This window comes from Prionailurus bengalensis, chromosome E1 (assembly GCF_016509475.1).
Source record: "Prionailurus bengalensis isolate Pbe53 chromosome E1, Fcat_Pben_1.1_paternal_pri, whole genome shotgun sequence".
In the NCBI taxonomy this organism is placed as follows: domain Eukaryota; kingdom Metazoa; phylum Chordata; class Mammalia; order Carnivora; family Felidae; genus Prionailurus; species Prionailurus bengalensis.
In genome coordinates, this window is record NC_057347.1 from 55778628 (window position 1) to 55792371 (window position 13744).

The 13744-nt window shown below is 49.6% G+C and overlaps 1 protein-coding gene across 1 annotated transcript in view; it reads right to left on the reverse strand.

Moving 5' to 3' along the window:
* The window catches only part of RNF157 (ring finger protein 157), an 84794-nt gene that overhangs the window by 17053 nt on the left and 53997 nt on the right, over positions 1-13744 (reverse strand). The window contains 10 exon segments of the mRNA XM_043585635.1: positions 722-799; positions 801-835; positions 991-1150; positions 1865-1936; positions 4316-4363; positions 4729-4772; positions 5072-5138; positions 5609-5726; positions 6164-6310; positions 12605-12693. Of these exon segments, the coding sequence (XP_043441570.1) occupies positions 722-799; positions 801-835; positions 991-1150; positions 1865-1936; positions 4316-4363; positions 4729-4772; positions 5072-5138; positions 5609-5726; positions 6164-6310; positions 12605-12693 (858 nt within the window).

Sequence of the window (13744 nt, forward strand, 5' to 3'; positions counted from 1 at the left end):
CTATAATTTATTCTCAGTCTTTAATATTTGGTTTGGTTTCGTTCGCTTTAATATAGTTACTCTATCTGGAATTTTAGTTGTTAATCTGGCAAGGAGTAAAGTGCTAGGCTGATTTCTCCTCCCTAAATAGCTAACTAATTATCCTAATACCATGTACTGAACAATGGCTCTCTTCTACTGGTGTATGAATCTGAAGACGGTCTCTGCTACGAAAGCACAGCTTCGAGGCTGCGTTCTAACGCCATCACTTATGCTGTGAAACCGAGGTGAAATATTTCATCCACTCGGGTCGCAGTTGCTAAAGCCATGAAATGGGATAAAGAAAACAGTTACCTCCTTCGAGGACTCGGATAAAGACAGTAAACTGTATTCAAATCCAAAACAATCATCCCCTTGTTCCTGCTTGGGGGGAGTTCCAGAGCTGGACCCCACTGGGAGGAGGCTGCACGCAGACAGCTCTAGGCGTCGTAAATATTAACTGGACGCCCAGTTCCCAGGGAGGAAAAGGGGGATTTAATGATCAGTATCCAATTTTCCGTGGTAATACCGGTCGGTTTTAACACAATGTGACCTCAGCCAGCTTACCAAATACTGCAGCATGCCAGGGTTTAATTACTTGTTGCAAAGTCAGGTAAAGAAGGGTGAGAGGTGAAAAAAAAAAACCAGCAAGGAGAGCAGAACGCCTGCCTCACAAACGGTCACGGTGCCCAGCCCAACTTACTGAATGCTCTTCCGAGTCAGACGTCTGAGACGAGATGATGGGGTTAAAGCCGGTTGGGGACAAGGGGCCCAGTTTTTTTCCTCATGGCCCGGATCTGAAGCAGTGCCCGGAAGGCTGGAAGAAGGAAACAGGCCATCGGGCCATCCTGATGCAGGAGTCAGGCTACACGAAAGCCCGGGCAGAAACCACAGTCCCCCCCCCCCCCACCCCAGTGTCGGTCAGTTCGCAGACCCCGCTGTCGGGTCCCGGCCTGCGGTTCTGGCGCTTACGCAGTCGGCAGATGGGGCAGTTGTTGGCCTGGTAGCGCAGGGTGTCCGCACACGTGTTACACAGGCAGAGGTGGCGACAGGGCAGAATCAAGGTGTCGCGGACATCCGAGAGACATACCACGCACTCAGCGCTGTTATCGCTCACTTCATCCTCAGCCACCTGTCCCAGGAGACAGAAATTCAGCCGGTGACACAAAGCCCTTCGTGTCCTCCATTTTCTTCACAAGCAGCTTTGCCTGAAGAGCTGAGACAAGTGGTAAGAACAAAACCTTACATTTGCTTTGGACTTAAAAAAAAAAAAAAGTTTATTTATTTTTGAGGAAAAGAAAGGCAGAGAGACAGAGAATCCCAAGCAGGCCCTGTCAGCACAGAGCCTGACGCTCTGTGCTGGGGCTCGATCCCATGAACTGTGAGATCATGAACTGAGCCCAAATTAAGAGCCGGATGCTCAATGGACTGAGCCACCCAGGCGCCCCTGCTTTGACTTGACTTTACCATTCAGCAAGCGCGTTCACATACTGGTCAGTATCACTTCTTCTGGGAACTATTTATCTCAAGCTCGTCCTATGGGGCTCAGATCTGTCCTCTCCGACAGATCTGGCGGGGCCCTAGGAGACCACACCAGGAAGGGCAGGGGCCAGGTAACTGGGTGACCAGAACTCTGCAGAACAACTGATCCCTGCCTGCCTGTGTTTTTCATTTTGGAAGTGATGTAAGCATAAGCATCTGAAATAAGGAACAAGAGAACACCCTCCTAGGACCAAACTGATTCCAGAGTTGGTCATGCTAAACCCTGAGATCCCACCTTCATCAGAGCATTTCTTACTCCGTCCCCAGGGAAAAAAGTACATTCAGAATTTTGGATGGAACTTGCCTTAGAATCCTGGGTGTTGTACTTGTTTTCAATTCCATAGATCTCCTGAAGGAGGTAGCTGACCCCATCTACCTGAAGAGCAAACAGAGAAGTTCAAGGGCAGGCTGACTCAACAGAGATAAGTAGGAACTTGCCCCTCAACCTTCTCTGGTAACCAAGGACTACTGATGCACAATGAAAAAAAGCAAAGGCCTAGACAAGTAAGGATGCTTTTTTTTTTAATTAAAAAAAAAATTTTTTTGGTGGGGGGCGCCTGGGTGGCTCAGTCGGTTAAGCGGCCGACTTCAGCTCAGGTCATGATCTCGCGGTCCGTGAGTTCGAGCCCCGCGTCGGGCTCTGTGCTGACAGCTCAGAGCCTGGAGCCTGTTTCAGATTCTGTGTCTCCCTCTCTCTGCCCCTCCCCCGTTCATGCTCTGTCTCTCTCTGTCTCAAAAATAAATAAACGTTAAAAAAAAAATTTTTTTTTTAAGTGTTTATTTGCTTTTGAGACAATGCGAGAGACAGAGTGTAAGCAGTGGAGGGGCAGACAGAGGGAGAAACAGAATCCGAAGCGGGCTCCAGGTTCTGAGCTGTCAGCACAGAGCCCGACGCGGGGCTGGAACTCACGAACTGTGAGATCATGACCTGAGCTGAAGTCGGATGCTCAACTCACTGAGCCACTCGGGCACCCCAAGGATGCTTTTATTTACTTATGTTTTCTCTTTGACAGAGAAAAGGAAATCCAATGTTTGATTCACCCACCATTATACCCAACAGGGAACATGAAAGTTCACAAATACAACACTAATCTGTGTACTGCAGCTCACTATTCCAGACAGTTAAGAAGGGATAGACTAAGCAAATGGAAGAATGTGCATCAAAACAGAAGCATCAGCTATGTAACCAAAGTTAAGTATAGACATTACAAAACCAAAGGAATGGAAAAGAGAAAGGAAGAAAGAAAGAAAGAAAGAAAGAAAGAAAGAAAGAAAGAAAGAAGTGGGCAAGGGAAAGAGGGGAAAGGAAAACATCTGAAGCAAAGAGAGACAGTAAGACCTTGAAGGGGAGGCCAATGGAGCCCCCCCACCTGCACGAGCCACCGTCACCCACAGAGCCAAGGACCCCTCTTGGCCCTGTTCCTCAAAACCCCAAGTTCGGGGCGCCTGGGTGGCGCAGTCGGTTAAGCGACCGACTTCAGCCAGGTCACGATCTCGCGGTCCGGGAGTTCGAGCCCCGCGTCGGGCTCTGGGCGGATGGCTCAGAGCCTGGAGCCTGTTTCCGATTCTGTGTCTCCCTCTCTCTCTGCCCCTCCCCCGTTCATGCTCTGTCTCTCTCTGTCCCAAAAATAAATAAACGTTGAAAAAAAAAAAAAAAACCCCAAGTTCAATGCCCACTCCCACTAGCCTAGCCACCTCAGAGCCAAAGCAGGCCCTTTTCTTGTTTCTTTACATGAGCCCACTCCTCCCTCGGCTTCACCTCTGTCCCACTGATCCCCTCCCCTCAGACCTAGACGGTCACTGATTTTATACCTCACTCTCCGGTGTGACAGAGTCAGTTGCTAATGCCAAGCTAGCAATAGGAAAATAGACCATTTACCTTGAGCTACCCTGGCCTTTCCATCCTATCTAGGCATTCTGGGAAATGAGGCCTCCCCACGAGACAACTCACCAAAGCCTGGCCGTGGCAGGCGGTACTCTGGGCCCAGGATCTGTTTCCTCCTGTGCCTCTTAAAACTTGTTTTGACCTACTGATTCTAACGGAAAGGATATTATCAACAGATTTAGACTAAGGTGTTATTGACTACTATTGGCCTCATTAATGAATAACTCAGAAGTTCAGACACCTGCCACCCATCTGCAGGGGAGGCTGGCCAGTGCCACTGGCACCACTCTCCAGGACTCTCCGCTCACCGTTGCAAGAGTGGAAAAAAAAGTGCTGGCACACAGCAGGGGTTAGGCCTTTGAGCAGACATATGCGTGACTTGCTGGTCATCCCGGAAGACGGCAGATGGCCAGGAAACTTGGAATTTTAGAAAAACACTTGGTGGGATAAATTAAGCCAAGGGCCCTGACTGGCTCTGAATTGGACCCCGACATTTTATCCTTTAGCTCGGAATGTTTCTCGCCCTGGCATTTTCAATGAAAAGAGTTCTCCCTAAACCTAATGTCAAGAGACAAATCCTGTTCTTTCCTTTCTCAAGACCTTTGCTCAGATAATGGCTGCCTCCACGCCAACAATTCTGGAACAAGAAAGACACCAAAGTCAGTATTCTTTTCAGGCCACCCAAGGAGTTTCTAACACACAAAAGGACTCCTTTTTTTTTTTTATTTTATTTTAACTTTTCTTGGATTAAAAAAAAGGGGGGGAGTGGAAGAGAAAGAAGCATGCTTAGCAAAAGAGAAAAAGAGAGAGATGAAAAGAAAGAAGTCTGGGGCGGGGGTGGGCAACGATCCCCGGCCCTCAGATACCTACCACTTGTTTCTGTTTGAGGGGCTTGACACAGAATGACCCATCGGTGTGCTGGAATGAAACACGACCATTAGGACCAGGAAGCAGGGGCAGGAACCGGGCGTTCTCGGGCACTCCTCTCAATGACACCTGCGTGTGATGGCACACTCCTCACGCCGCGGGGCCTCATGAGCATCTAGTCTGACCCTTCCGTCTCGGGAAGAGGAGACTGCGGCCTCGAGAGCTGCAGGTCGCGCAGCATGCGGGCGGCAGAGCTGGACCGAGGCCCGAGGGCGGCCCCCAGTGTGGTGCTCCTCCCGCTCCGTGGGGAGCTGGGCCTGTCCTGCCGCGCTCAGGGAGCCGGCCAACAGGCCGCACACATCCCCGCACGAAAGACAGCTAAAGAGAACCGAGTGAGGCCCTGTGAAGCTACTCACCTTTTCAAAAGTGCCCAGCAGTACATGGCAATGGCCAAAATACTCTGAAAAAAATAAAGGCACGCGGATGAAGGAGAAAGCCAAACAGCACACCTTGCCACCCATCTATCTTCCCCGATTCCCCCCAACCCGGAAGACCAGACGCTCTGGGCCGTCAGGAGAAGGGGCCCGTCCCCTCACCCAGGGCTGTTCTCATCAGCCTAGGGAGTGCAAGGGGCATGGAAACCGGCTGCCTGATCCCCACGGAGGGGGCGTGTTGTTCCCGAGGCCACAGCGACTGCCCGGCCTGTGCACCACAAAAGGGCAGCGCGTAGAGCAAAAGAAGACAGAGAACGCCCATTACCGTCTCCTTCATCCACCACGGCGTGGACCACTAAAGGGTAAACCTCTCGGTCCAGATCAAAGCCAAGCTGAAGGGAAAGAAAAGGGGGGGGGGGAGGGGAGGAAAGACTTAACACGTTTAAATGGCCCAGTAGTCCATCAGAAAGGGAGACATCGTCAAGAAGCATTAACTTCATCTCTGCTCTCATTCGTCAACTTCGTGACCACCTGAGTCTGTTTAACTGGAGGCCACCGTTGCTTTCTAAAGTCTCATGGCTGTGAAGCCCTCTAACTGGCAGGTTCTTCTCTTTGAACGTGACTTTCTCAAAACACCCGGGGTGAACGTGCTACTTTGGAACAGAAAAGCTATCGACATGAGGTGTGTTTTAAGGGCAAGGAGAAGTTACAGCGCTGAAGAACATGGCGTCCCAGCATCTGGGCGGTCCGGGCACTGCCGGCCGGAGTCCTGACTAGGTCCTAGGCCCATCTGGGTCCACGTGAGGGACCTGCCCCCACGCTTTCTCCCAGCAGCCTGTCACCGCCCCCGGAGGCAGCTCACCTCCTCTTCTGCCCACTCTGAGGGGTCCACGGTGTGGGAGGGCAGGCAGAACTGCTGGCCGACCCCTCGCTTGTAGTGCACCGTCTCCGACTGGAGGCTGTTGTCCTTGGGGATGTAGCTGTCCATCAGAGAGAGAGACAAAGCAAAAGTCAGTATCTAGCCCGGAAGGATCTGACCGCTTCCTCCGTCCCACTCCTGGTCTCGGTATCAACGGGCTCTAGGTACAGAAAAGGAAAGGAAATATTTCCTTCTAATGTGTCCTTTGCTCTTGCTTGGGAACGCCGTTAAGATTGTATGTCCAACCCACACATCCGCACAAAGGTGGCTTAACAGATTTTTAGCAGCATCTTGATGAAATGAAAGCTTGTGCCACCATCTGCCCCTGCACAAGCTGGCCCAGATTGAAGGGAAAAGGCAAAGAGGTGGGGCTCTGCAGAAGAAAGTCCAGGCTCAGGAACCCGATCTCACCCGGTCCGTAGGTTTTTTTCCCACAGGTGAGCGCGGAAGGCTCGCCTGTCTGGGAGGGATGTGGCTCACCTGGCCTCTCGTTCTTACCTGGCAATCCCGTTCTGGAACTCTTCCGTGGCCTGATAGTAGATGGTGATGGCCACCCGAGCGTCAGTGTCAAAGGTGAACTCCACATTGTAGTGGACTTTAGCTCTGCCCGCCTCTTCTCCCAGGGTCTTCACTTCCTCGGCACACCTAGAAAACCAGAAAGACGTGGCATTTGGGAGCTCGCAAACCAGTTTTCAATTTATCTTTTACAAATTTTTACACTTCATACATCGTGAGCTTCTCTCCAGGGTCGGAAACGTAGGCCCACACCTTCATTTCGAGTGATGGCTGAACACCCCGTGAGCACTGCTGTTGGGCATTTAGGTGACTTCTGATGTTTTGCGGTGCTATAATGGACATTTGTGCATTTGCCAGACCTTTTTTTTTTTTTTATTTCTTTAGTTTTGTCGTAATCGAAGTTACTAATCACATAGCTTCGTTTCCACGGGGCTTGTTACTATCAGAGCGGGCCCTCCCCCCTCCTTTCCCCCTCTTCAGAGACAATCTTTACCTCGTTTAGCTGATCGTTGTCGCATTTACCTATTTTCTATACAACATGCTTAGATTATCATTTTTTTAAATGTTTTTATTTTTACTTTTGAGACAGAGACCGACACAGACACAGAGCACAAACAGGGAAGGGACAGAGAGAGAGGGAGACACAGAATCCAAAGCAGACTCCAGGCTTTAAGCTGTCAGCACAGAGCCTGACGAGGGGCTCGAACCCATGAACGGTGAGATGGTGACTTGAGCCGAAGTCGGACACTTAACCGACTGAGCCACCCAGGCACCCCACGTGGATCATTCCGGACTCTTCAGTTCCAGGTGCTAGCCACTGACTTCGTACTATGGGAACCAGGATTTCTTTCTCTTTCCTCGCGCGGCCCCATATGTAGTACCCACCCCCCACCCCCCAGTACGCTCTATCTCGATTCTGCTAGTTCAGCACATCCGCGTCTGTCTTACTGTGATTATATGGACGTGGTTCCCGGCTTAGCCACAGAGTAATCTCTGAGTATTTTTCTTTCCCTTTTTCTTAAGAGTTTGTGCTCATTTCTCTTTCAGTCGCTCGGTTTCCTAGGTACTTTCTCACTAATTCAGACCCTAGCCCTCTGCTGGCCATCCGTCTAAATCTCTCCATGTCCAGAAGTGCCGGGTGTTCCATGCATCTTGTCTTCTTGAGGGGGGTCCTACCTGGACCCCAGGCCCTCTGTGCCTGGGTGCAACCACCCGGAGCCACCCCCCCCACCCCCCCGTTATCCCGGGAAGTCCCCTCCACCTCTTTCTTGCATCTCCAGGCTTCTTCTTCCTTGGGCCACGCTTTCACTGTGGCAGAGCACCTCTTCCACTAGCCTCCTGAAAAAGGACGTGTTGGAGGGATCACCTTTTTGAGAGATTTTATTCCACAGCCACACCACACTAAAAGTTTGGTTGAGGGGCGCCTGGGCGGGGCAGTCGGTGAAGCGTCCGACTCTTGATCTCGGCTCAGGTCATGATCTCACAGTTTGTGAATTTGAGCCCCGCATTGGGCTCTGCACTGATGGCGCGGAGCCTGCAGCTTGGGATTCTGCCTCTCCTTCTCTCTGCCCCTTCCCTGCTTGTGTGCTCTCTCTCTCTCAAAATAAATAAATACACTTAAAAATGAAAAGATTATTTGGTTGAACAAAGAGTGCTGGGTCATAAATACTTCTAAAAAGCCATTTGAAAACATTGCTGCATCACCCTCCGGCGTCTAGCACCGCCTCCAGAAGCCATTCCGACTGCTGGCCCTTTGCCCTCTGATATATAATCTCTGCCTTATCATCCATTGAACTCAACACTCCAGTAGTCCTTTTTTTTTTTTTTAATTTTTTCAAATGTTTATTTTTGAGAAAGAGAGAGAGAGACAGAACATGAGTGGGGGAAGGGCAGAGATGGGGAAACACAAAATCGGAAGCCGGATCCAGGTTCTGAGCTGTCAGCACAGAGCCTGCTGACACGGGGCTTGAACCTGTGAATGGTGAGATCAAGACCTGAGCTGAAGTCAGACCCTTAATCGATTGAGCCCACCCAGGCGCCCCTCCAGTGGTCCGTTCAATTTAGAAACTCGTGCCCTCTGGTTCTGGGAAATTTTCTTAAATTAGTTATGCCATTAATGATGATTTCCTTCCTTCTATAGTCTCTGTTCTCTTCCTAGAACCATTATTGGATATGACACCTCGTAAACTGGCACTCTATGCTTTGATCTTTCTTCTTTTTTTTTAATTTTTTTAAACATTTTTTTTTAATTTTTTTTTCAACGTTTATTTATTTTTGGGACAGAGAGAGACAGAGCATGAACGGGGGAGGGGCAGAGAGAGAGGGAGACACAGAATCCAAAACAGGCTCCAGGCTCTGAGCCATCAGCCCAGAGCCTGACGTGGGGCTCGAACTCACGGACCGCGAGATCGTGACCTGGCTGAAGTCAGACGCTTCACCGACTGTGCCACCCAGGCGCCCCTGATCTTTCTTCTTCTATTTGCTGTATCGCAACCTTTTTGGCCCACTTTCTAGAAAATTTCAACTTTTCTTCCTCCATTCTATTGACATTTTCATTTCTGCTGTTTTTGAGTCTTGTTTATTTCCTAAATGGCCTGTGTCATTGCGTCCATGAAATAAGACAGCATCTACTGTCTCTGAGGCTACAAATGAGCTTTTTCTCTTCCTGTAGTTTTTATTTCCACTTAGTTATATTTTTTCCTGTTGGTTTGTTTGGCCCCTATATTTTGTATTTTTTTAATGTTTATTTATTTTTGAGACAGAAACAGAGCATGAGTGGGGTAGGAGCAGAGTGAGAGAGAGACACAGAATCTGAGGCAGGCTCCAGGCTCCAAGCTGTCAGCACAGAGCCCGAGGCGGGGCTTGAACCCACCAACCGTGAGATCATGACCTGAGCCGAAGTTGGATGCCTAACTGACTGAGCCACCCAGGCGCCCCTCTTTTGTCTTTAAGTAGGCTCCACGCTGGGTGTGGAGCCTAACTCGGGGCTTGAACTTAGGACCGTGAGATCAAGATTGGAGCTGAGTTCGAGAGTCGCACACTTAACCGACTGAGCCCCCCAGGCGCCCCTTGCCACCGTCTTTCATATTATAGGCACTCCCTATGCATCTAGGAATCTTTGGTTGTCTGCTCATATTTAAGAAATTAAATCTCCGGTTGGAAGTCTGAATGCATGGTGGGGTTTGGGGACCCTGGGCTTCCCAGGGACCAATCCGGGTCTTTGGAGGAATCTCCAAGGCCAGTCTCTTTGGTCTTCCCATCTGGGAGGGTCCTGCTCCTCAGAGACAGTGTTCCTCTCTTTGGACAAGGGCCTGGCGGCCAGCATTCTGGGGGCAGACAGTGCTGGGTGGTGGGCAGGCTGCAGGGTTCAGCTTCCAGTGTGCCCAAATTCCCTTAACCCCCATCTTTAGTACTGCGTCCAACTTCAGCCGTCCCTGGGCCTCCCAAGTCCACAGAGTCTCTGTTTTAACTTTTCACTGAGAATCGCCTGCCGGCCTTCTGCCAGGGTGTGCAGAGGGCAGCTCTGGCCGTGTGGCAAAGAGAGGATCCGACCGCCTCTCGAGCAGGCTTCCCACCGATGCTCTTCATGTTAGCCTTGCACCTCGATATCCAGAGGTCCTGGTACTGCCATTTCCTGAGCCTTTGGGGGGGGGGGGGTCACGGTTCCACTGGGTGATTCTCAGCTTTTCCTTCGGCTCACTTGGGATCCTGACTTCACAGGCCTGCTGCATTATTTAACTCTTACCATTTGTCCCAGCCTCTAAACCGAGAGGTTTACTTTTTGCAGTTACTCCTCTCCCATTCCCCCACTTCTTCTGGATTTATGCTTTTTTAAAATTGCTTTTTTTATTAAAAAAAATTTAACGTTTATTTTTTTTTTTGGAAAAAAAAATTTTTTTTTCAACGTTTATTTATTTTTTGGGGGACAGAGAGAGACAGAGCATGAACGGGGGAGGGGCAGAGAGAGAGGGAGACACAGAATCGGAAACAGGCTCCAGGCTCCGAGCCATCAGCCCAGAGCCCGACGCGGGGCTCGAACTCCCGGACCGCGAGATCGTGACCTGGCTGGAGTCGGACGCTTAACCGACTGTGCCACCCAGGTGCCCCAAACGTTTATTTTTGAGAGACAGAGTGCAAGCCGGGGAGGGGCAGGGGGAGAGGGAGACACAGAATCTGAGGCAGGCTCCAGGCTCCGAGCTGTCAGCACGGAGCCCGATGCAGGGCTCGAACTCACACATCACAAGATCACGACCTGAGCCGAAGTCAGACACTTGACCGACTGAACCACCCAGGCGCCCCAGGATTTATGCTTTTGAAAAAAATGTTTGTTTATTTATTTATTCTGAGAGGGAAAGAGAGAGCATGAGCAGGGGTGGGGCAGAGAGAGAGTCAAAGAGAAGGAATCCCAAGCAGGCTCTGCGCTGTCAGCACAGAGCCCATGCGGGGCTCCATCCCACAAACCGTGAGATCATGACTTGAGCTGAAACCAAGAGTCGGAAGCTTAACGGACTGAGCCGCCCAAGCGCCACTGGATTTATGCTTTTGAAAATACTCTTATTAGTGGGTTTTGACAGCAAGCGAAAGATGTTCAATCCTCCATTTTTACCTGGAAATCTGTGAATCAGTATTTACCCTATTCTCATAATCTCAGAAAAACAGACCCCAAACACCCTTCACCTTAATATTTCTTGAACAGCAGGTGTTTTCTTCCTATTATCTTGCTGAATTCTGACAAGAGCCATTAAAGGTAAAGTGTGGTGTCGCTCTCTACATTACGGACGGACGGGAAAGGACTTATAGGGTGAGAGAAAGAGGAGAGAGCGGCCGACAGCCGCTGGCTCCCGAGGGCTCACGGGCCGCGATCCACTCTGCTGCGGCGGGAGCTGCCCCACGGAGGGTGAGCACCCGCCTGCAGGCTGCTCCGCGCACAGAGCGAGCACCTCCTTGGCTGCCTGGTCCCCAGAGTTGACTCCAGGGCTGGGGAAATCGTTGGGGAAGCAGTCGGAACTTCAGGGACAAATGAAATACTGTATACAAATCAGGAGAGAAACACAGAAGTAAATTAGTGGCTGCTTAGGCCTGAAAGAGGGGTTTCAGGAGAAATGTGGAGTTACCACCAGTGAGTTCAGGGTCTCTTTTGGAGGTGATGAAAATGTGCTAAAATTAGATGGTGGTGATGACTGCACAACCCCGAATATACTAAAAACCACTGAACTGCACACTTTAAATGGGCGAATTGTACAGCATATGAGTTACATCTTAAAAACAATGATCAGAAATAAAACTTCCTACTGCTAACAGGACTGACCTATACGGGCATAAAATGGACTCATGAGTCATCTTCCTTGTCCGTTCAGAAAAACCTGAGATCTGCGATTTGCCCTAGCCAAAGCTGTCTTCCCAGGGGACCAGTGGGCATCAGATTAGCATGCTACCTGGAGGGCAGCATCAGTGTAAAAGTTACACTATCTTACGGACTGTACAGAGAAGGTAAATGTTGAAGATACTTAATAACGATAATGATGATTAACCAACCAGACAAGGACACAAGGAGTTCCTCTGAGGAAGGACACATGAGATGAAGAATAAATTGAAAAGTAAATACAAGCAATAAAATAATGCTTTTATATTCCAACTGCAAATATCCCATTTTTCCACAAGATTGCTGAGGTAGCTGCAAGATTCACTTTTTCCCCTCAATAATTTTATTTATTTGTTTGTTTTGAGAGAGATAGGGGCGCCTGGGTGGCTCAGTCGGTTAAGCGTCCGACCGGCTCAGGTCATGATCTCACGGTTCATGGGTTCGAGCCCCACGTCGGCTTCTGTGCTCGCAGTTCAGAGCCTGGAGCCTGCTTCGGATTCTGGGTTTCCCTCTCTCTCTGCCCCTACCCCGCTTGTGCTCTGTCTCTTCCTCTCCCTCAAAAATAAATAAGCATTAAAAAAAAAAAAACTAAGAGACAGCGAGCACGAGTGGGGTAGAGGCAGAGAGAGAGGGAGAGAGAATTCCAGACAGGCTCTTTGCTGTCAGGAGCTCAAACTCATGAACCACGAGATCATGACCTGAGCCGAGATAAGAGGCTCCGGACACTTAACCGACTGAGCCACCCAGGCGCTCCAATATATATATATATATATATATTTTTTAATCATAAGACAAGAATAAAGACTGCTTCTGGGAAAGGGGAAAGTCTTTCATAAACACAGACTCTCACATAAAGTTCTGAACAATCTGGACGCGGGAAGACCTAATCTACGTGGACAGGGGCTGCTCGATCACCGCCAGGGCAGTTCACATCCTTGAGGCCAGGGGAATGAGACTCTGGGTCTGGCAGCAAACTGCTCTGCTAGTCTCTTGAGAAGTGGGGGAGGGGAGCTGCTCCGCACCCAGAACCGGGCCTGAGCCCCAGCCCCAGGGGAACTTACTTTACAAGTCTTAGTGTGTCCTTTCGGATGTTGATCAGGCTTCTCAGAGTCTTCACAGGTTCTTGGGGAGGTGGGGCGGCATAAGGAAACTGTCGGAAGCAAAGTGAGAAGGCAGCATGTTTATAGAGACCAGTCACTGTCCCGGGCTGGTACACAGCTTCAAGGCTGTCAAACAACAGCTTTGGGAGGTGAGATGGGAAGGCGCCACTCTCCTAACTAAGTGAGGACACCCAGACCTGACATGTTAAGCGAACTTGCCCAAGGTCACAGCTAGAACGGGGATTCGATTTGGCGTCAAAAGGGCGAAGTTTCTCTGCTTTTTCCATTAGATGCAGTTCATTTGAGTCAGGATTCAAAATGTGAGTAACTAATAAAAACTCTCACCGAAGTTCCAAATACCAAAGGACATACTGTGGCCGAGTTAATCACAAAAGGCTTTTCCATCTGACCTGAGACGACAGGGAGCCAGACCTGCAAGGTTTTTCCTTCAGTGAAGCCACATGGTGTCTTCGGGATTTAGGGACCGTAAATAAAAGAGAAGCCCATCCTGTGTACAGAGCTGAGGCTGCAAACAGTGAAGAACAAATTTTCCCTGCAGCTGGTTATATAAAGCAGACTCCTTTAAAATGTGAGCCAAGAGCTATTTTGGGGTCCTAAGAGGTCTGTGCTTGCCCGTCATTTACCTTATGCTTTCACTCTTGCCCCATTTAGAGGGCTGGATTTGGAGTTCTGTATGATGACAATGTGATAAGAAAGGGAAAACAGTAGAAACGTCAAGCGAGACTTGCTTTCAGACAGTTAAGAATGACTGTTCTAGTGTTACCTGGACCATATACGTTTTTTACATATCATTCACAGAAAACCCACCAGTCTCTGTAGCTTGGCCAAACTGTGGTACTCCTAGGCTCTAAGAGTCGACCTCCTAGTGCTGGGATCAGAAAATAGGATACCCACATTATACTCTAATTGTGCCTTCACAGATTTTTGCTGAATGTGGCTCTTTTTCTTGGGAAACATAATTTAACCCGCGGTACGTGTGATTTTATGTATTCAGTATGACTGCTGATAATTCACTTGTAGGAAATGGGACCCTTAAGAAAACACATTCAGTCTACAATCATGCGCCTTCAGATTACCCAC